This window comes from Mus musculus, chromosome 9, assembly GCF_000001635.26.
Source record: "Mus musculus strain C57BL/6J chromosome 9, GRCm38.p6 C57BL/6J".
Lineage (NCBI taxonomy): Eukaryota > Metazoa > Chordata > Mammalia > Rodentia > Muridae > Mus > Mus musculus.
The window spans coordinates 110,425,926-110,444,489 of NC_000075.6; the positions used below are offsets into that span (position 1 = coordinate 110,425,926).

An 18,564-nucleotide genomic window follows, 5' to 3' on the forward strand; every position below is an offset into this window, starting at 1 on the left:
TATTAGGCGTGTTCTCTTTATTTCTCTTTGGTTTCTCAACACAAAAGACATGCGTCCTATAAATAAAAGTTTCCCGTGAAATAGCTGTGGGTGAAGAGGGTCAGGATTCCTACTTAGTTCCATCAGAGGCTGGGCTTCAGCTCTCTTCTGCTTGTGACCTCTGGTGAAGCCCAGAGAGAGAGGAGAAGAGGAAGTGCAGTGGCCAGACCCCATGGCCCACCAGGCGTGTCGGACCCACCTCCTGCTACATTCTTTCCAGTGTCCTTGGGTGATGCCTGTTCTCACATGATCCTACAGTTCTGACACTGAGACAGATCAGCCATCGCCCTCAGACAGGGGAGTATAAAAATGTTTCTGTTCGCTTGTGTGCTCAGAGCCTAGATCAAAACACTGACTTGATGGTTCTTGGAAACACTGTCTACACTAGGAGGTGGGAGTGGAGGCAGGAAGGTTAACCTGGCAGCAGCAGGCCGGGGTGGGGTGGCGGGGGGGGTGGGGAGATGGCGTATCATCTCTAGGGATGCAGTCTGCTTGCATCGTGAGGACCCAGGAGGCCCACCTGGGAGCCCACGGACTGGTTCTCAGCACCTTCACAGTCGAGGCTGGGCAGTACATTCACAGAAGGACTTAATAAGAGGAGCGTGGATACACCCCTCCTAATAGGACTAAGAGGAAACCAAGACCCATAGTCCCCTAGAGTCTACCTCAGCAGGCAAACTGAGGGGCAGGAAGAAATGCTGGCGCTCCACTGGGAGCCTAGTTAAGATGTATCAGTTACCAGATTGTTCAGTCTTTTAAGATAAAAACATTATTTTCAAGTGCTTAGAGCAGAGGCCCGGCTCTTTACATTGCAGGGAACAAGAGTCCTTCCTTCTGAATCTATGGCAATTGCACACACTGGGAAACCTGATGGTCTGGGGAAAGGGACCACCCCCCTGCCCCCGCAGGCTTCACCCAGAGCCGCCTGAACCGTCTTCTAGGCCGATCCAGGCAGGCAGCAGAGGGCAAGAAACCAATCAGGTGGACAGTGGAACAGACCGGACCCTAAGACCCAGTTTGGGGCTAGAAACAATTATATCCTTCTCGTCGCTACTGGAAGGATTTTAGGAAAGCAGATTTTGGCAGCGGCAGTTGAAGGTCTGCCCCACTGCCCAGTGCACTGGTAAGAGACAGTCTCCCTCTGGGTCCTTCTGTGCTATGGTAAGGTCCCATCCAGAGGGAGGAGGAGCATTGAGTCTCTTCACGAGGTCATTTGCCAAGATCAGGGGAAGAAATAGAAAATCTCTTCCTTGCAGCAGCAAAAGACATTTCTTTGTAAGCCTTTATACCATGACGCCAGCGTTCGTAGCTTGAATGTAAAGGCCCATCTTGCTGGAGAGAAGGTGGACGGACACCCAGGGTTGGCAAATGGATGGAAAATAGCGGAATGGCAGGGAAGACGAGTCACCTGACCAAGCTGGTCCATGGCTGGTAGGAGCAAGCCCCTGGTTAGGTCCTAGAGGTACAAATGGTCAATGTGCTCTGGAAGCGTTGTGATGAGGGAGAGTTATTCAAGGATGGTGGATGGGTGAGTGCGAATCTGGGCAGACATGTTGTTTCTTGCTGGCCAAAAAGGGAAAGGATGTACGTGGGAGTGGGGATCTGTGGGAGCGCTGGGTGGTGTAGGGAGGTAACCATGGGGTGACAGTTGGGAGCTCGGGCAGAGGTGAGTGGCAGTAATTTAACCCGCTCCCTAAGCCTATGATTTAAAAAGTCCTCTGACGTGGGTGAGGAGACCAAACCCCATGAGCACCTTGCTACAGGTCAGTCAAGAATGTCCTGATTTCAGACACACTGTGGGATTCAGAGGAAACCCCGACTGCTTTAGGAGGACGTAGGACCCTGGGATCCGAATGTGGGAGTGGACACCACTGTTGTCATGGTTGATGGTTCTCCATGTAAATGTGTGTTTGTTTTTAGTGTCTTTTCTGTTTCCGTCCTGTGGAAAATGTTCACTTCAAGCCTTTTCCTTCCAGTTTCTCTTCAACATTTTCTTGTTTCCATTTCCTCCAGTTTCTCTCGAGCATCTCCATTCCCTTCCTGTTTCTTGGGGACAAGTGGAGAAAGACCTCACTGGATTCCCAAAAAATCAGGCATGGGGAAGACTTCTGTTCTCCCTGCTTGCTGGAGACAGGGGCCAAGTCCTCTGTGCCCCTGTCGAAGGGAGAGCCCGTGCACTCGCAGCATGCTAGCTGCTGTAGCTGCACCACCACAGGCAGTGACAACACCAGGGTGTCCCTTCTCTCCCAGCTTTACCCACACTTCCCAAGCGGCCACAGCAGGGCTGCAGGAGAAGGGAAGGCTCGGCTGGAAGACCTCCTGCCCATGAGTGCTCCCTGTGGCAAGGGGGAGCTGGGCCAGTGCTGCAGCAGGTGTTCGCTGGGCTTGGATGGAGCCTGTGTGCCTGGACCAGCAAAGCACTTCCGTGTTACTGGCTGTGGGACCCCAGAGGGACTCCTGTCCTGTGCTGTGCATCTTGACAACCTAAGGTCACAAGGGCAGCACAGTGAGAGAGGACTTAAGCACCTGGAAAAACTGTCCCTCTGGCAAGCTCACATTACACCCCGTCTTCTGGTCCACCACTGCCTCTTCTGAGAGGACTCTCCCCTGGAAGGAAGCGCCTATGCTTGTACCAGATCCCTAGCCCACCACGTCCCATCCTCTCCTTAGATGGTGAGAAGAGGGATGCAGCCCACACCAACCCCCCCCTCGTGGCATGCCATGGGGGCCATAAATGTCCAGCGGTCCGTCTCTGGGTCGTACATCTCCACTGAGCTTAGGTTTGACTGTCCATCGTAACCTCCCACTGCATAGAGGCGCCCACAGCTGGCCACGAGGGAGACCCGGCTCCGGCGTGTGTGCATGGGTACTATGAGACACCACTGGTCTGCCACAGAGCTGTACATCTCAGCAATACTGAGGAAGCCAGAGCCATCATAGCCCCCACAGACAAACATCTTGCTTCCCAGGGAGGCGGCTCCGTGTCGGCAGCGCTTGTTGAGCATGCTGGCTGCCGGGTGCCAGGTGGCCGTGTGGTGGTTGTAGTGTTCCACCTGCAGTGGGGAGAGAGTGTGCGGGTACAACACGGTCAGTAACAAAGCCTGGTCCTTGGGGTGACCCTCCAAGGCACAGAAGCCTACACGGTGCCAGCCTGGGAGACACTGGGAACAGGGAGTTCAGTTAGTGTGTACCCTTGCTCTGATGCTCTCTCTTCACAGCTGTGCACCTGCTCTTATACTAAGCTGATACCCTCTGGGCACATGCAAGGAAACGAAGAAAGGGTTTTCCTAAGGAAAGGTTTCTAGGTGATGGTGGAGCTGGAAGGAGAGTACTGTCTCACTCGACTGTCCCCAGCGCTTTCTGCCTTGGTACTGACTGACTCTGGAGCTGCTACTGCATGGCTGCTGAGCCCAGCAGTGTCCAGAAGAACAGTTGCTGGCATTCACTCCTGGCGTATGCCTGGGCTTTCTCTGCAGTGGGCTTTCAAAGGCTTTTCAGCATTCCACGGACACCTGAATGGAGTAAGTTCAGGATGGTTACACCCCACACTTCCTTGTGTACATGGGCTGTCTGGAGTTTTAATGTTTTTTAAGGTTTATTTACTTATGTATATGACTGCTCTATTTACATGTATGCCTGCATGACAGAAGAAGACAACCAGATCCCATTACAGATGGTTGTGAGCCACCATGTGGTTGCTGGGAATTGAGCCTAGGACCTCTGGAAGAGCGGCCAGGGCTCTTAACCACCGAGCCTCTCTCCAGCCTCAAGTGAAGAATTTTAGTGGATGCAGGAGATGCCTTTACCCAGAAGTGGCGGGGTTGAAACTTTTTTGTTTGTGTAGTGTTGGGAATTGAACCCAGGGTCTTGTGCATGCTAGACAAGCAATATACAACTGGATTACACCCCATCCCAGGACTGAATTTGGAAGAAAAAAAAAACTAAGGATGGAGGAAGTCACCCAGGAGAGGCCAGACTCACACTGCTGAAGATCTGCAAGCCATCGTGGCCTCCTGACACATATATCCTGCCCTCAAAGACTGTCACCCCAGCAGCACTCCGGTTTGAGCTCATCGGAGTCACCACTGTCCACCTGCAGAAACAGTGAAAAGAGCAGGGGTGTGAGTTTGGCGTTCCTGACCTGCCAAGACAACTTGTGTCTGGAGAGTTTCAGATCTTCTCACTTCTCCCTCTACCCCTGCAGACAGCACTGCCTGCTGCTATGTCTCTCCCCCAAGTCTCAGATGCATCGAGTCAGTATGGCACGTGAAATCAGCACATTCCAACAAGACTTGCCACACAGGGCTGCAGCCGCTTTGCATCCCTTGGTCTTGTTAATGAGACCTAGTTACTCTGCTTATGAAACTTCGGAGAGTGTCCACTGGAACCCCCCTCCCTCAGCACTCCTGTGGTCCACAGTACTGGTTAGCTCACCTCCTAGTCGGTATTGCTTCCACTCCTAAAGCCACTTGCCTGGCTCTGGTTTCCCATCCAGATGATTGCTACAGCCTTGTCCTCAGGCCATCTTTATCTCAATCCCACACAGAAATGGGAGTTGAATTGCTTTTCCTGCAGCTGTAACTCGTCCTTAAGTGGTTTCTCACTGTCTTCTTTCAGGCAATGCACACGTACCTCAGTGTGGGTTTTGTTTGGTTTCTTCCTTCCTTCCTTCCTTCCCTCCCTCCCTCCCTCCCTCCCTCTCTCTCTCTCTCTCTTTCTTTCTTTCTTTCTTTCTTTCTTTCTTTGAGACCTGTAGCCCTGTGTAGCCCTGGCTGTCCTAGAACTCTGTAGACAGGGCTAGCCTCGAACCCTCTACCTCTGCCTCCTTAGTCCTGGAATTAAAGGCATGTGCCATCCTGCCTGGTTCTGTTTGTTTGCTGAGGAAGGCTCTCATTCTGTAGCTCGGGCTGGCTTTGGACTGGAGTCCTCCTGTTGTAGCTCTCAAGTGCTGAGACACAGGATCTTACTGGCCTGGAGCTCATCTATTAAGCTAGACTGGCAGGCCAGCAAGCTCTGAGGGATCCTCCTGTCTCCACCTTCTCAGCCAGGACTATAAGCATGAACTATCATGCCTGGCATTTTTGGATTCATTCTTGCAGGGCAAATATTTTATAAACGTAAGCCATCCCCTCAGCCTCACTGTCTGTCTGGTGAGTCCACCTTGTGCCCCTGCCCTAGAGTGATGAATGCTCCCCACACCATGATAAGAGCTCCAGACACAGCACAGACCTCCAAGGAAAGACAGTGACAGTGCGCTCATGGCCTACCAAACTGAGCGCTAGGAGGAACCTGTCAATCTGATAAAAAAAAAAGCAGGCACCAGGGAGGACCAGCCTACCTGAGGATAACCAAAAGGGAGCACCAGGGAGGACCAGCCTCCTTTCTACTTGATAAGAGCTGCAGTCAGTTGCTAGGCAACAGAAGACTGGCTTTAGAATGTGCTGATGAGTTGGCTCAACCCATCCGCTCAGTCAGTTATCTAAGACGGGAGGATACAAACACCAGAATGAGTAATTCAGCCAGCATTGCCAGTGTTTCTAGTGTTCCACAAAAGCATCCTACACGATTGTAATGGGTGTTACAGAGAACGCAAGTTTAAACGGGATTCCTCACCGCCAGATTTTCTAGAACTTTTGCAATGTCGTATGTGTGGTGGCAAGACAAAGGCTCTGAAGAAACAGATACCAACTCTGCCCGGGGTTCTCTGACCCCACAGTCCTTCACAGCAGGCCTCACTGCTGTGGAACAAGCTGTGCAGATGCTCCTTATCTGCTTCTAAGGAGCATCTGCACCTGCACTTCCAGTACAGTGGACTGACGTGACCAAGGAATAAGTGTTTCCAAACATCTCAGCCTTTCGTTTATTTGAAATGGGTTCATGTCACCTCGAACTCCTGAGCCTCCTGCCTCCACCTCAAGTCTTGGGATTGAACCACCATTGCTTTAGCTCTTTTGAAATTTAACCATGAAATTTCACTTAAACAAGGAATTAAAAAATATATTTTTTTGTTTTGTTTTTTTGAGACCAAGTCCTGCTTTGTAGCCTTGGCTAGTCTAGAATGCACTACATAAAGCAGACTGGTTTTGAACTCACGGAGACACACTTGCCTCTGCCTTCAAGTAAAGGGATCAAAGGGGCGCATCACCGTGTCTGACATTTAGCCAAGGATGTAGACATCGACTACATGCAAGTATTGTTAAGTCACTTCCTAGCCAGGAGAAGCTTTAAGCTCCGTGCCACGGCATGTCTCTGTGGCTGAGGTGGCTCATCAGAGTCCTGAGGTTGAGACCTTTTCTCCAACAAAGCAAAGCAAAACTAAACAAGAGGTGGGAGTGGGGGTGGGGGGAGGGGGGCTGGAAGCCTGGCAAGCACAAAGGCCTGGAGGTGGGGAAGGTAGGCCGAGTATAATAGTTTCTATCTGTAATTTCAGCACTCAAGAAGCTGAGGCAGGGGGATAAGTCAGCCTTACTTGTCCGTCTCAGGTGAGTAGGTCTCCACAGAGTTGAGGGAGGAGTTGCCGTCATAGCCTCCACACACGTAGATCTGTCCATCCAGCACGACTGTCCCCATGGCACTGAAACAGACAGAATGGTCATCCCAGCAGCCTCTCACACACGCTAAGAAACTAATCTGTCAACTGTCTTTTTCTAGAACAGACCCGATCCCAGGGACACAACCAGGTAAGGGCAGACCACAAAGATCTGTTCAGTGGTCCTCTGCTCCTGCTTCCTCCCCGATCCCCCCCCCCCCCCCAACGAGCTCTCTCCTCCTCAGGCATTCAGCCCTTGATCTGCCTGAAGTGCTCACCTCTCATCCCATGGCAGGATGAGTTCATTCACTTGTTTATGTAGCTGAGGATGGCCCTGCACCCCTAATCCCCCTGCCTCCATTTTCCAACTGCTGAGATTATAGGTGACACCGTCGTGACTAGCCTGATTTACCCCAAACTACTTTTAGGCTGGAGAGATGGCTCAGAGGTTGAGTACTGGCTGCTCTTCCAAAGAACTACAGGCATGTGCTATACAGATATACATAAAAGCAAAACACTCCAACACAGATATAAATAACAAGAAAGAATAAAAATGTATTATTATTAATGTGTGTGTGTATGCGTGTGCACATGTGCAGAGATCAGAGGACAGCATCTGGGAGCTGGGTCTCTCCTTCCACTGTGGGTTCTTAGGACTAAGCACAAATTCATCAGGTCTGTATAGTAAGCACTTTGGCCCACCTAGCAAACCCAGGGCCTCAGCCTAATTTAACTGTGGGTTCAGTCACACACTTTCAGAATTACTACCTTCTGACCCCATGCTCCAAGAGTGGCTTCTCTATTAGGACACATGTCACATCTATTCATTCACCAGAGTTTCATCAGCCATGTAGAAGGCATAATGTTTTAGACAATGGTTTTATGAGTGGAGAACAAAGGCTCGGCATGGTGGTGCAATCCCAGGGCTGAGGAGGCTGAGGCAGGGAGGGCTCAAGTTAGAGAGCAGCCTGGGCTACATAGCAAGAGCCTTTTTTTTTTTAAGAAAAAAAAAAATCAATCAATCAAACAAGCAAAAGTAACAAATGAACAGCCAAAACTCCTGATGATGGGTACTCATGTGTCACCACGAGATGAGGTAAACTCCTGATGATGGGTACTCATGTGTCACCATGAGATGAGGTAGTATGTGTGTTGCCTCTGACTTCCTACTCAGTTCCTTTGTAGTTTAGCCTGTGCTTCTGTGATTCCTGGCTCTGCACAGCCCCTCCTTGGCCTTGGTGGAGGAGATTCCAGCTTCTGTTTGTTATACACTTATGCATCACCCTTCAAGGAAGAATTGCTGTAAGCATGGCCTGCTGGGCTCTTCTCAAGGCTGCTTGGAGAAGACATGCCTGAGAGCTAAACAACACAAGCCCAGAGTCCCCTGTTCCACACATAAGCTTCCCTAAAATCCTGATTACCCAGGGTCTAGGTAAGCACAGATAACCTTCAACCCTATATAAACCTTGTGAGACTTTAAGCGGTAATGCCAAGCTGCCTGACAAAGTGTTGATGCTACAGAGACTAAAAACTGGAAACTGCCACTTTTCAAGTATACATAGCAAGTCAAACTACAGTAACAGCCCTTTGAACCTGCTCTAAGAGGAGATCTTCCTTGTCTTAAGGAAGATCATTAGGAAAATGACAAATTTAATAGGCATTGATCCCCCTCCTAGACATGGATGTGAAACATACCTGAAGTAACTCTATTTCCTTTTTCTTGGTATATAACATTGGGAATTGAACCTCGGGCCTCGCTCTTGTTAGAGCAAGCTTCCTACCACTGAGCTGCTGCCTTGGTCCTAAGCACAAGGCGGCTAAGTCAGGAGGTGAGCAATGATGGGAGAATGAATCAAGAGGTGCTCCCAAACCATAGACAACAGTCAAGTAAGAGGGATGGGCTGGAACAATCCAGTACCAGAAACAAAGATGGAAAGCGAGCAGAAAGGAAGCTGTCACTGGCAGGATGGAGAGCTATGCGGGATGTCAGAACAGAAGTGACTAAGAACATTTAAGGGAACCTGTAATTTAAAAGGGACAAATGGAACTGGGCCCATATTGCTAATACCAGGGCATTAGCCACACGAAGGAGAGGGATGCCCAGAGAACTTTCCTCCCATTTAAATAACACAACAAACCCTCCGACATCAAAGCCAGAACGTCTCCTAGAGGGACACACACGCTGTCAAAGTAAAAGAGCCACCTGTGGCTGGGATATGAGAAAGGGGTCCCTCATTCACAAAAAGCTGCAAACTGTACAAAGGCAGAGGGTAGACACAGAAAGGTGGGGAGGGGAAGAGAGAACTCTGGGAACGTCCTTGGAAGAAGCACATCGTGCGCATACACTGCTTCTCCCTACAGGGATGCGCACAGACCTCTGTGCACTCTGTAACTCTGCCCTCCCTGCTGCTGAGCAGGTGCCTTCCGGCTCAGGCCAGTACTGCTCAACGTGGATCGCCTCTGGGCGTCAAAGCCCTCCACGCTAACCACTGCCTCACCACACGTGCCATCACTTGGCATCTTTTCCCCCTTCCCAGACATGTGATCTCCCAAGTAGAGAACCAGATGTATGGCAAGGAGGATGGGCCTGTGAGGCCAAGGCTAGGCCAGAGAACTATACAGAAATACCTTTAAAGAGCAAGTGGCTGGTAGGTTTCAAAGTATCCTTTAAAAACAGCACATTATTCTCCTCCCTAAAATTGAGTACAAGTCATAGAAACTCAACATACAGGCAGACCTGTTCTGGTTAAATGTGCAAGGGTCCTTGGGCTTCCTTCCTTCCTTCTCAGACCCTATGAGGAGAGCCAGAAGAGTAACATTTGTGACTGCTCGTCTGCTGTGGCTGACTGATTGACACCCTTTAAATAGTGTGGGCCCCTACCACTGCAGCGCATGCCTGACGTAAGGAAGGACACTGCCCATCATCTCTGGACTAAGAGGGTTACACTCGGGCACTACCACGGTGTCCTCCAGCCATACTTCTCATCCTGGAAATGAGCAGGCGAGCGGTGGGAGACACGGATAGCTAGACCATGTTGGATGATGTACAAGTTCAGTCCACCTCGTGAATACACGCGTGCTCACGTCTGGAGAGTGTGCGCTTCCGGGGCAGCGGGAGCGTATGTATGGCACGAGAAAGCAAGCACAGAGAAAACCACCCCGGGCTTCCTCCATTACTAATGAGGTTAAAACTCCTTATCCTTCAGGCTTCAACTTTAATCCCACCTCTTCCCAGATCTTCCAGTCTAGTCTCTCGCCCTCCTGGAATCTTCCATTACACACATTTTCAGTCCTTAGCTGCCACTTACATAACATGTCCATGTCTTGGCTCCCCAAGTTCCTCAAAGGACAAGGCAGGTATTTTATGCTTAAGCAGATGGGGGCTTGCTCCCAGGAGGTGCTGGCAGTGGCTGGCCTGGCAGCAGGACTTCCCAGGCATTTACTTTATTATGTGCCCCTACATGGGGCTCCCCAGATGCTCAGTGTGTGCTCAGCCTGCACTTGGCTTCCAGAATACCTTCGCTTGCTATTCATGCTCCCCACTCGGGTCCATGTGTCCGTCTCAGGATTGTAGGCCTCCACGGTGCTCAGCCGCAACTGACCATCATATCCCCCGATAGCATAGAGGAGCCCGTTCACCACAGCCACACCCACACGGCTTCGGGCTGTTGTCATGGGATGGCACTTTTCCCAGCGATTGGCGATAGGGTCGAACACTTCCACCACATTCAGGGAATCACCTGCATAAAAATTTGCTACTCAAATTAAAACAAATGAGACCATTTGTTTAGCTCACAGCTACTGGGTATTGACTATACGGAACATCTGACTCAATCCTATTGGCTCTTCCCACAAATTACTCAGAGTAAGTGGGCCCACTAAAAACTCTAGCTATAATAAAGATTTTAGACTCAGATGGGAAACATTTGCTCTTTAATGAGAGTAGTTCTCAGTCATAATCAGGTAAGCTTGAAATCGACAATGAGGGCAAATGCACAGGATGGTCTGCCCAATGCAGAAAGCATGCCAGAGTCAAGTGCATGGGTCCCAGTGCTACCGGCCACTTCATCTAATGACCAGACGGGCTGCATTGGGTCCTCATGCTGTTTTGGATGTGAAGTTAAAGGCTACCAGAACTGCCATGAGGGTTAAATGACATAATGGATACAGCACCCTGCATGGATCTAGAACATACTTAGAACTCAGTAAAGAGCAGCCACAGAACCCAGGAACCCTCTCATCCTCCCCAGATCATGATTAGCAACTCAGACAATTATCTTCCCTGTGGCTTGCGTGGACCAAGCCCTTGTTACATCCAGTGTTTGTTTCTGAAGACTTATCTTTTCTAGGTTATGCTGTTAACAAGCAGAAGGTCACTAGCTACCTTTCCTAACCTTAACTGAAAACAGATCTGTCAATTTCCCCCTGACCCCCCAGGAGGCTTTCCTAGAAATGTGACTGTCTATAGTACAAGAGCTATAGGTAATGGTGGTTTTGTACTGTTTTGTTTTTGGAAGCAGAGTCTCAATAACTGTAGCCCAGGCTGGCCTCAAACTCCAGACCCTCCTGCTTTAGGCTCTGAAGTACTGGGTAATACCGTGTGTAATGGAGCTGCTGATGTTTCAGCATCCCTAGACTGTAGAGCCTAATTCTTCAAGGCACCTTTAGCATTGACATCAATTCAATATTATGAATCCATAATAAGCCCTACTCTAGGGCTACTCTCTGGTGTCTTAAGATAAGGACGGGAGACAGAACAGCATAAAGAGGAGGAACCAGAACAACCAGGCTAGCTTGACTGGGTTTCTTCATTCACTCTAGGAAGGGCTTTGCAAAGGGGAGCTGCAAGATACCTGCTGAGTTGAGGCCCCCCACAGCGTAGATGAGCCCAGCGATGGACGTGCAGCATCGGGGCCGAGTCCTGAAAGCTGGCAGGTGGGGCCGGCGCTCTGGCATCAGATGATAGTCCTTTGCTTCATCGACCAGGTCCCTGGAATAAGGCGCACGATGCTAGGAGAGGAGGCACCTCTCATTTTGGTCTACCTTTACACTTATGGGCCTGGCTCCTCCAGATCTCAGTGTAGGGAATCTAGGAAAAGTCTTGTGGAAAATTTGGTCTACCAGTGTCTGTCTGTCTGTCCACCTGTCTCTTTTGGTCTCTCTCTCTCTCTCCGTCTCTCTGTCTCTCTCTCTCTGCCTCTGTCTCTCTCTCTGTCTCTCTGTCTCTGTCTCTGTGTGTCTCTGTCTCTCTGTCTGTCTCTCATGCTAGGGAGTGAATCTAGGGCCACAGAGAAGCCTGAATGCTCTACTACTGAGTTCTATCCCCAGTGAGGTTTAGTGTCAGGAACTCAGGTGAGATACAGGCTACTGAGAAATGCTCCGAGGTGAATGAACCACCAGGTGAAGATGTCTCAGCTAGGACAACCGGGGCAACTCCTCCTAACAGGCACAAACCAAATGTGATTTTGAAAAACAGTGTGGGAGTTAAAATGGGAGCATTGGGGGAACTCAAGCAGCCTACTTCCTATCAGCACTCAGACCTAGCTCTTCCTTCCTGCCCATCACCATCCACGGCTCACACCCTCCTGTCAATCACCCCTTGCTTGCACCTCGGCAACTGCTGTCAAGTGCTCCAGATGGATTTCTCAGGCCCTGGCTTGCCCTCCCCAGCCCCTCCAAACCACAGACTACATTGCTTTTCTCTAAGAACCTTCTTTTGTTAGCTACCTACTGCTGACAGAATAGTTCGTATGCCTCGATATTATCCTTCAGACTGCTTGTCACAGGGCCCCGGCTCCCTCCAGCCACACAGTTCTTGCTCCCTGACATACTATCACAAAGCCCTGTACCACGCCACTGCTTACTCCCGGAACCTGCTGATCCCAACTAGGGGTGGAATCATGGGAAACTCAATGTGTAAAAATCTTGTCAGTAAAGGAAAAAACCAAAACCCAGCATTGTGGCTATAACAAGCAACTGGGAAGACAGGCCTTCTTTGTTTAAATTGCTTAACAACCCATCTCCTGTGCTGGTGGCTCTAGGCAGAAGCTCTACACAATGGTATACAAGCCCCCCCCCCCATCACTCATCAGAGGCTAGTCACAAGCTACAATTTATTGCAGAGGGCAGGGAGCCTCCGGGAAGCCCCATTTGTACTATCAAGTCAGCTGCCAGTGTGGGCAGCATACACAGAGTACATTCATAACTCTCAGTGGATGAAGCTGAAGAACACATAGATAACTTAGGGAAGAAAAGCCCCTTCTGCTCCTACATGGCATCTCTCTGCTTGTGAGCAATGTGTGAGTTAACTGCCTGCTCCAAATCCTTCCTCCCCTGAGCTACGACAGGTGGCCAATTCCTCCTCTTTGCTGGGCCGTGTCCTGGACAAGGCCACCCACACTTACCTGCATTTGTGACAGCACCGTACCAGGTCATCTTGCTGCACTCGATCTGATAAGAACTGGGGCCGGCAAAGAGGCAGGCGGATATTGGACAGCAGCTCGGGCAGGCATGGTCCCCTCTGCTCCCGGTCATACCTGACCCAGGCCAATGCAGCTTCAAAAACCTATGGGACAAAGAGCAGATGCTCTTGCAGCTACCCAGAGACCACGCTCCTGCCTCCTCGCTCTCAGTTCTTCCACTGCCTGTACTGAGGCAGGTCCTCAGGCGATCCAGCTTTCCTCCCACCCATGTCTGCAATCCACTGCTTTCTTTTGTTTTTGTTTTTTTTAAGATCTATCTATCTACCTACCTACCTACCTACCTACCTACCTACCTACCTACCTACCTACCTACCTATCTAGTGATAGTACATCTCTGTTTTTAGACACACCAGAGAGGGCATCAGATTTCATGAGAGATGGTTGTGAGCCACCTTGTGGTTGCTAGGATTCGAACTCGGGACCTCTGGAAGAGCAGTTGATGCCCTTAACCGCTGAGCCATCTCTCCAGCCCATCCACAGATTTCTTTACACTCCTCCAGCTATGCTCTTAGGCCTAGTCTTTTGTTTTTGAGACAGTTTACGATGCAGCCCAGGCTGGCCTAAAAGGATTCAAGATGCTCCCAAGTGCTAGAGTTCCAGGCACACGAGACCACGGAAAGCTTAGGTCCACTGGTCTGTAATGTAAGCCTGGGTTACTGGAAAGCTTCCTGGATTTCATTATCGATTCTTTTCCGCATCACAACAGAACATCTTTTTCCTGGTTGATCTTGCATCCAACCAGCTCTAAATTCCAGGCCAGGCCAGTTCCTCTGTTTACACTGTCCACCTAGCAACCTTCCTTATTCCTTCAAACACAAGAATATAACCAGTTGAAGCCCCTCAGGCCTCGCAGATTGCTACTCAAATAAACTCGCGTGGGCTGCTCCAGGATACATTGGTTACTGGAAGAACCTAGGAGGTAAACATTCTGTTCTTAGGATCCCGTGCTTCTAAGTCTCTGTCCATGCTGCTAAGCTCAGGGGCCACTTCTCTACCTGTCACTAATAGTTAAGGGTGGGGCAGGTTATCTTCAGATAGTTACGGAATTTAGCTGAGTTTGTGTTAGCATCTCGACGGCTGCCTCCTAGTGTTGGGAGTTAGATGAATCCAAGATTTCTCACAGCCCTAATGAAAGGACAAAGAGAACTCTAGCTCTGTCCTTGCCCAGGGGCAGACTTGGCAAGGTCTAGTATGGGGCTGGGGCCAGGCTCACATATTAAGGTTTTGGTTCCTGGGGAAATCGCCTTTTCCCCATGAAAGACTGCAGTTATCAGTCCTGAGGCAGCTGTGTCTGAGGTATCCTGTGTTCTCTTGCCACATTGTCTGACTTAGCTTCCTGCTGACCGTGGCCCATTCGCCCCCCCCCCCCCCCCCCGCTGTAAACAATATGCAAGATGCTATTCTTCTTTTGTTTGTTTGAGACAGGGTTTCTCAGTACAGCCCTGGCTGTCTTGGAACTCACTCTGTAGTCCAGGCTGGCCTTGAGCTCAGAGATCTGCCAGCCTCTGCCTCCTGAGTGCTGAGATTAAAGACGTGCGCCACCACTGCCCGGCAGAATGCTATACTATTTAATACACTTGCTTGACATAAGCTATCAGTTTATGCAAAACCTCAATCCCAGGTTTCTGCCTTCTTTATTTTCTCATCCGCAGTCCTCCCCACCAGGCACTATTCACAGCAGTAACTCCTCCCCTCCCCCATTGTATGCACCCGGCACACGCTTGCCACAGCACCACATGGATAGAGGTCAGAGGACAACCTTGGGTGACAACCCTCCTCTCCCATCTTGTTGTTTGCTAACTGTGTACAGCAGACTAGTTGGACCACAGGCTTCCTGGAACCTTTCTGTCTTTGCTTCCCCTTTTACAAAAAGAGTACTGGGACCCACCGGAGGTCACTGCTGTGCCTAGCTTAATGTAGGCTCTACGGATTCCAATTCAGGTCCCCCGTCTAGAAGAACAAACTCTTCAGCCACTCAACCAGGCTACGGCTCTTGGCTACAAACATCCTACATTTTTATTGGACTTCTCAGTGGATCAAAGGCAATAGTGATGACCCCAGGAGTTTGCTGAACCAAACTTGTTACCGTGCATGCAATGTCCTTCACTGCTAGCCCTCAACACTGTCCCAAACATCACACACTAGCTTCCTTTTTTAAAAAAATTTATTTATTTATTTATTTATTTATTTATTTATTTATTTATTATATGTAAGTACACTGTAGCTGTTTTCAGATGGCTGTGAGCCACCGTGTGGTTGCTGCACACTGTCTTCCTAAGGCTACTTACACTACACCTCTGCTGATAGGTGCATCCTTTGCTCTTCCTTGCCCTGCCTGATAACAATCTGCTTTTATTTTAATTTTTCTTGACCACTCCAAGAAGGTAAGACTTTTACTTTGCTTTACCAATAGTGCCACCATACAAAATGGTTGTTATAAACAGATTTCAAGAACTTCCCAATTTCATAGCGAGGTGTATGTGTTTGTGTGTGCGAGCGTGTGTGTGTGTGTGTGTGTGTGTGTGTGTGTGTGTTTCCCAGGCTAGTTTCCAACTTGTTTTTGAGATAGAGTCTCACTACTTAACTAGTCTGGAACTTGCTTTGTAGCTGACCTGGAACTTGCTATGTGGAACAGGCTGGTCTTAAACTCATAGAGATTCTCCTGTCTCTGCCTCCCACATGCTAAGATGAAAGATTTGTGCCTATGCCCAGTCCCAACTTGTTATACAATTAAAGATAAGCATAAACTTGTAAGTCTGCTGCCTTCGTCTCCAGTGCTGGGATTACAAATGTGCACAGCCATGTCTTCTTTATGTGGTACTAGGAACTGGATCGAGGGCTTTGTTCATGGTAGGCAAGCTCTCTCCAAGTAGATCCCATGCCTGACCCTGATTCCAGAGTTTCAAGTCCACCCATACTTCAACACCACTTCCACCTCTTCCAGCTCAGAAATCCCTGATTGCCTCTCACATTGCCTGGTCCTCCTCCCTGTCAGCTCTCTAGATCTGTTCTAGTTCCTCACCTCTCTGCTGACCTGTGTTCTAGAGATGGCTACATGGGTGTCCTCCATTCCTGTGCCAAGCTCCTCCCTCCTTTGGACATGCTCACTCTAGAAAAAACAAAACAAAACAAAACACCACCACCACTGCTAATTTCATAAAGGCCGCATATTTTTAAAGATTTATTTTAAATAATTAATGTGTGTGTATGTGAGTGTGTGTGAGTGTGTGTGTCACATGTGTGTAGGGTGCCCATAGGACAGATAGGGTGACTGATTTCCTGGAGCTATAGGTGGTTTTAAGCCCTGCAACATGAGGAAATCAGACATGGGTCCCCTGGAAGAACAGCAGATACGCTTAACCACTGGACCACCTCTCCAGCCTTTAAAGTCCAGCTCTTCAAGTTCAGTGTGCCTTTTATTCAATACCTGCACCAATATGCGACACTGACAGAGAACACCCATGGAGCTGAGCACTTTACGTTTAAGCCAAATCATCAGCCCCATCTCCCTGCCCCTCTCCATCTCTCTGCCCTTCTCAATCTCCCAGGCTCATCTGTCCATCTCATATATTTCATTCCCCCAGATTTCTAATATTCTCCCCTCAGGCTCCCTCTCAACTGAGAAGACAGAAACAAACCAGAGAAAAATGTCAATAACAGATGTCTCCTAGCATCTCCCTGTGTGCACACAGGCTCTCCCTTGGGCTGCTAGGGATGCAGATGGCTTTTTGCTCCTGTCTGATACTGCCAATCCCTGCTGCTTTAGATGATCCTTCTCACTTCAGAACACCACGCAGCCACTGCTTCCCCATTCCTCTAGGATCATCCATTCTCCCTCTCCTAGAAAGTCCATCAACAAGTCAACGATGGATAATTTCTCTAGAAAGTCCATCAACAAGTCAACGATGGATAATTTGTCTTGCCTTAACAAAAACAACACTACTTCCTCTAAATTCAAGTGCTTGATTTTCAGGTTAATTAAAAAAAAAAGATTTATTTATTTCATGTATGTGAGTACACTGTCGTTAGTTACCTTTGGACAGACCAGCAGAGGGCATCAGATCTCATTACAGATGGTTGTGAGCCACCATGTGGTTGCTGGGAACTGAACTCAGGACCTCTGGGAGAGCAATCGGTGCTCCTAACTGCTGAGCCATCTCTCCAGCCCAATTATTTTTATTTTATTTTATTTTATTTTATTTTATTTTATTTTTGGGGGGTTTTCAAGAAAGGGTTTCTCTGTGTAACCCTGGCTGTCCTGGCACTCACTTTGTAGACCAGGCTGGCCTCGAACTCAGAAATCCACCTGCCTCTGCCTCCCGAGTGCTGGGATCAAAGGTGTGCGCCACCACACCCGGCTTCCAATTATTTTTTTAATGATAAATATTGGAGGGCTAGAGAGAGATCACTCAGTGGTTAGGAGTACTGGCTGTTCTTCCAGAGGTTCTGAGTTCAATTCCCAGTAACCACATGGCCATTCACACCTATCTATAATGTGACTTGATGCTTTCTTTTGGCAGGTAGGCATGCAAGCAGGCAGAACACTCATACATTAAATTTAAAAAAAATTAACTCAAGCTCTAAAAATAAGGGAAATGTAGCTGATAAATATACTACCATTTAGATAATAAAATATAAGAAAGATTTTAAAAAATACATATAATAAAACCCAAAAATATATAAAAATTGTATATTCATAGTTTGTTTTTAAAAAGGGTGGAAGGAAGGATGGACAGGAGGAAAGATGGACAGGAGGAAAGATGGACAGGAGGAAGGATGGGCAGGAGGAAGGATGGACAGGAGGAAGATGGACAGGAGGAAGATGGACAGGAGGAAGGATGGATGGAAGGAAGGATGGACAGGAGGAAGATGGACAGGAGGAAGATGGATGGAAGGATGGACAGGAGGAAGGATGGGCAGGAGGAAGGATGGGCAGGAGGAAGGATGGACAGGAGGAAGGATGGGCAGGAGGAAGATGGACAGGAGGAAGGATGGATGGAAGGAAGGATGGACAGGAGGAAGATGGACAGGAGGAAGATGGATGGAAGGATGGACAGGAGGAAGGATGGGCAGGAGGAAGATGGACAGGAGGAAGGATGGACAGGAGGAATATGGACAGGAGGAAGATGGATGGAAGGATGGACAGGAGGAAGGATGGACAGAAGGAAGGATGGGCAGGAGGAAGATGGACAGGAGGAAGGATGGGCAGGAGGAAGGATGGACAGAAGGAAGGATGGGCAGGAGGAAGATGGACAGGAGGAAGATGGACAGGAGGAAGGATGGACAGGAGGAAGGATGGGCAGGAGGAAGGATGGACAGGAGGAAGATGGACAGGAGGAAGATGGACAGGAGGAAGATGGACAGGAGGAAGGATGGATGGAAGGAAGGATGGACAGGAGGAAGGATGAGCGGAAGGAAGGATGGATACAAGGAAGGATGGACAGGAGGAAGGATGGACAGGAGGAAGGATGGGCAGGAGGAAGGATGGATGAAAGGAAGGATGGATGGAAGGAA

The 18,564-nt window shown here is 49.2% G+C and overlaps 1 protein-coding gene across 6 annotated transcripts in view; it reads right to left on the reverse strand.

Annotated features, from left to right (window-relative positions):
- Klhl18 (kelch-like 18) overlaps positions 1 to 18,564 on the reverse strand; it is a 50,812-nt gene continuing 32,248 nt past the window's right edge. For 3 of the 6 annotated variants that reach the window (XM_030244406.1, XM_030244407.1, NM_177771.5), the window contains 6 exons: positions 12,973 to 13,133; positions 11,422 to 11,558; positions 10,086 to 10,308; positions 6,509 to 6,613; positions 4,021 to 4,132; positions 1 to 3,092 (listed from right to left, as the gene is read on the reverse strand). In XM_030244406.1, the coding sequence (XP_030100266.1) occupies positions 2,706 to 3,092; positions 4,021 to 4,132; positions 6,509 to 6,613; positions 10,086 to 10,308; positions 11,422 to 11,558; positions 12,973 to 13,133 (1,125 nt within the window). In that variant the 3' untranslated portion in view covers positions 1 to 2,705. Of the gene's footprint in view, positions 3,093 to 4,020; positions 4,133 to 4,769; positions 6,614 to 10,085; positions 10,324 to 11,421; positions 11,559 to 12,972; positions 13,134 to 16,072; positions 16,160 to 18,564 lie in introns of those variants that run through there. The other 3 variants (XM_030244405.1, NM_001360306.1, XM_017313405.2) reach the window with 2 other exon arrangements.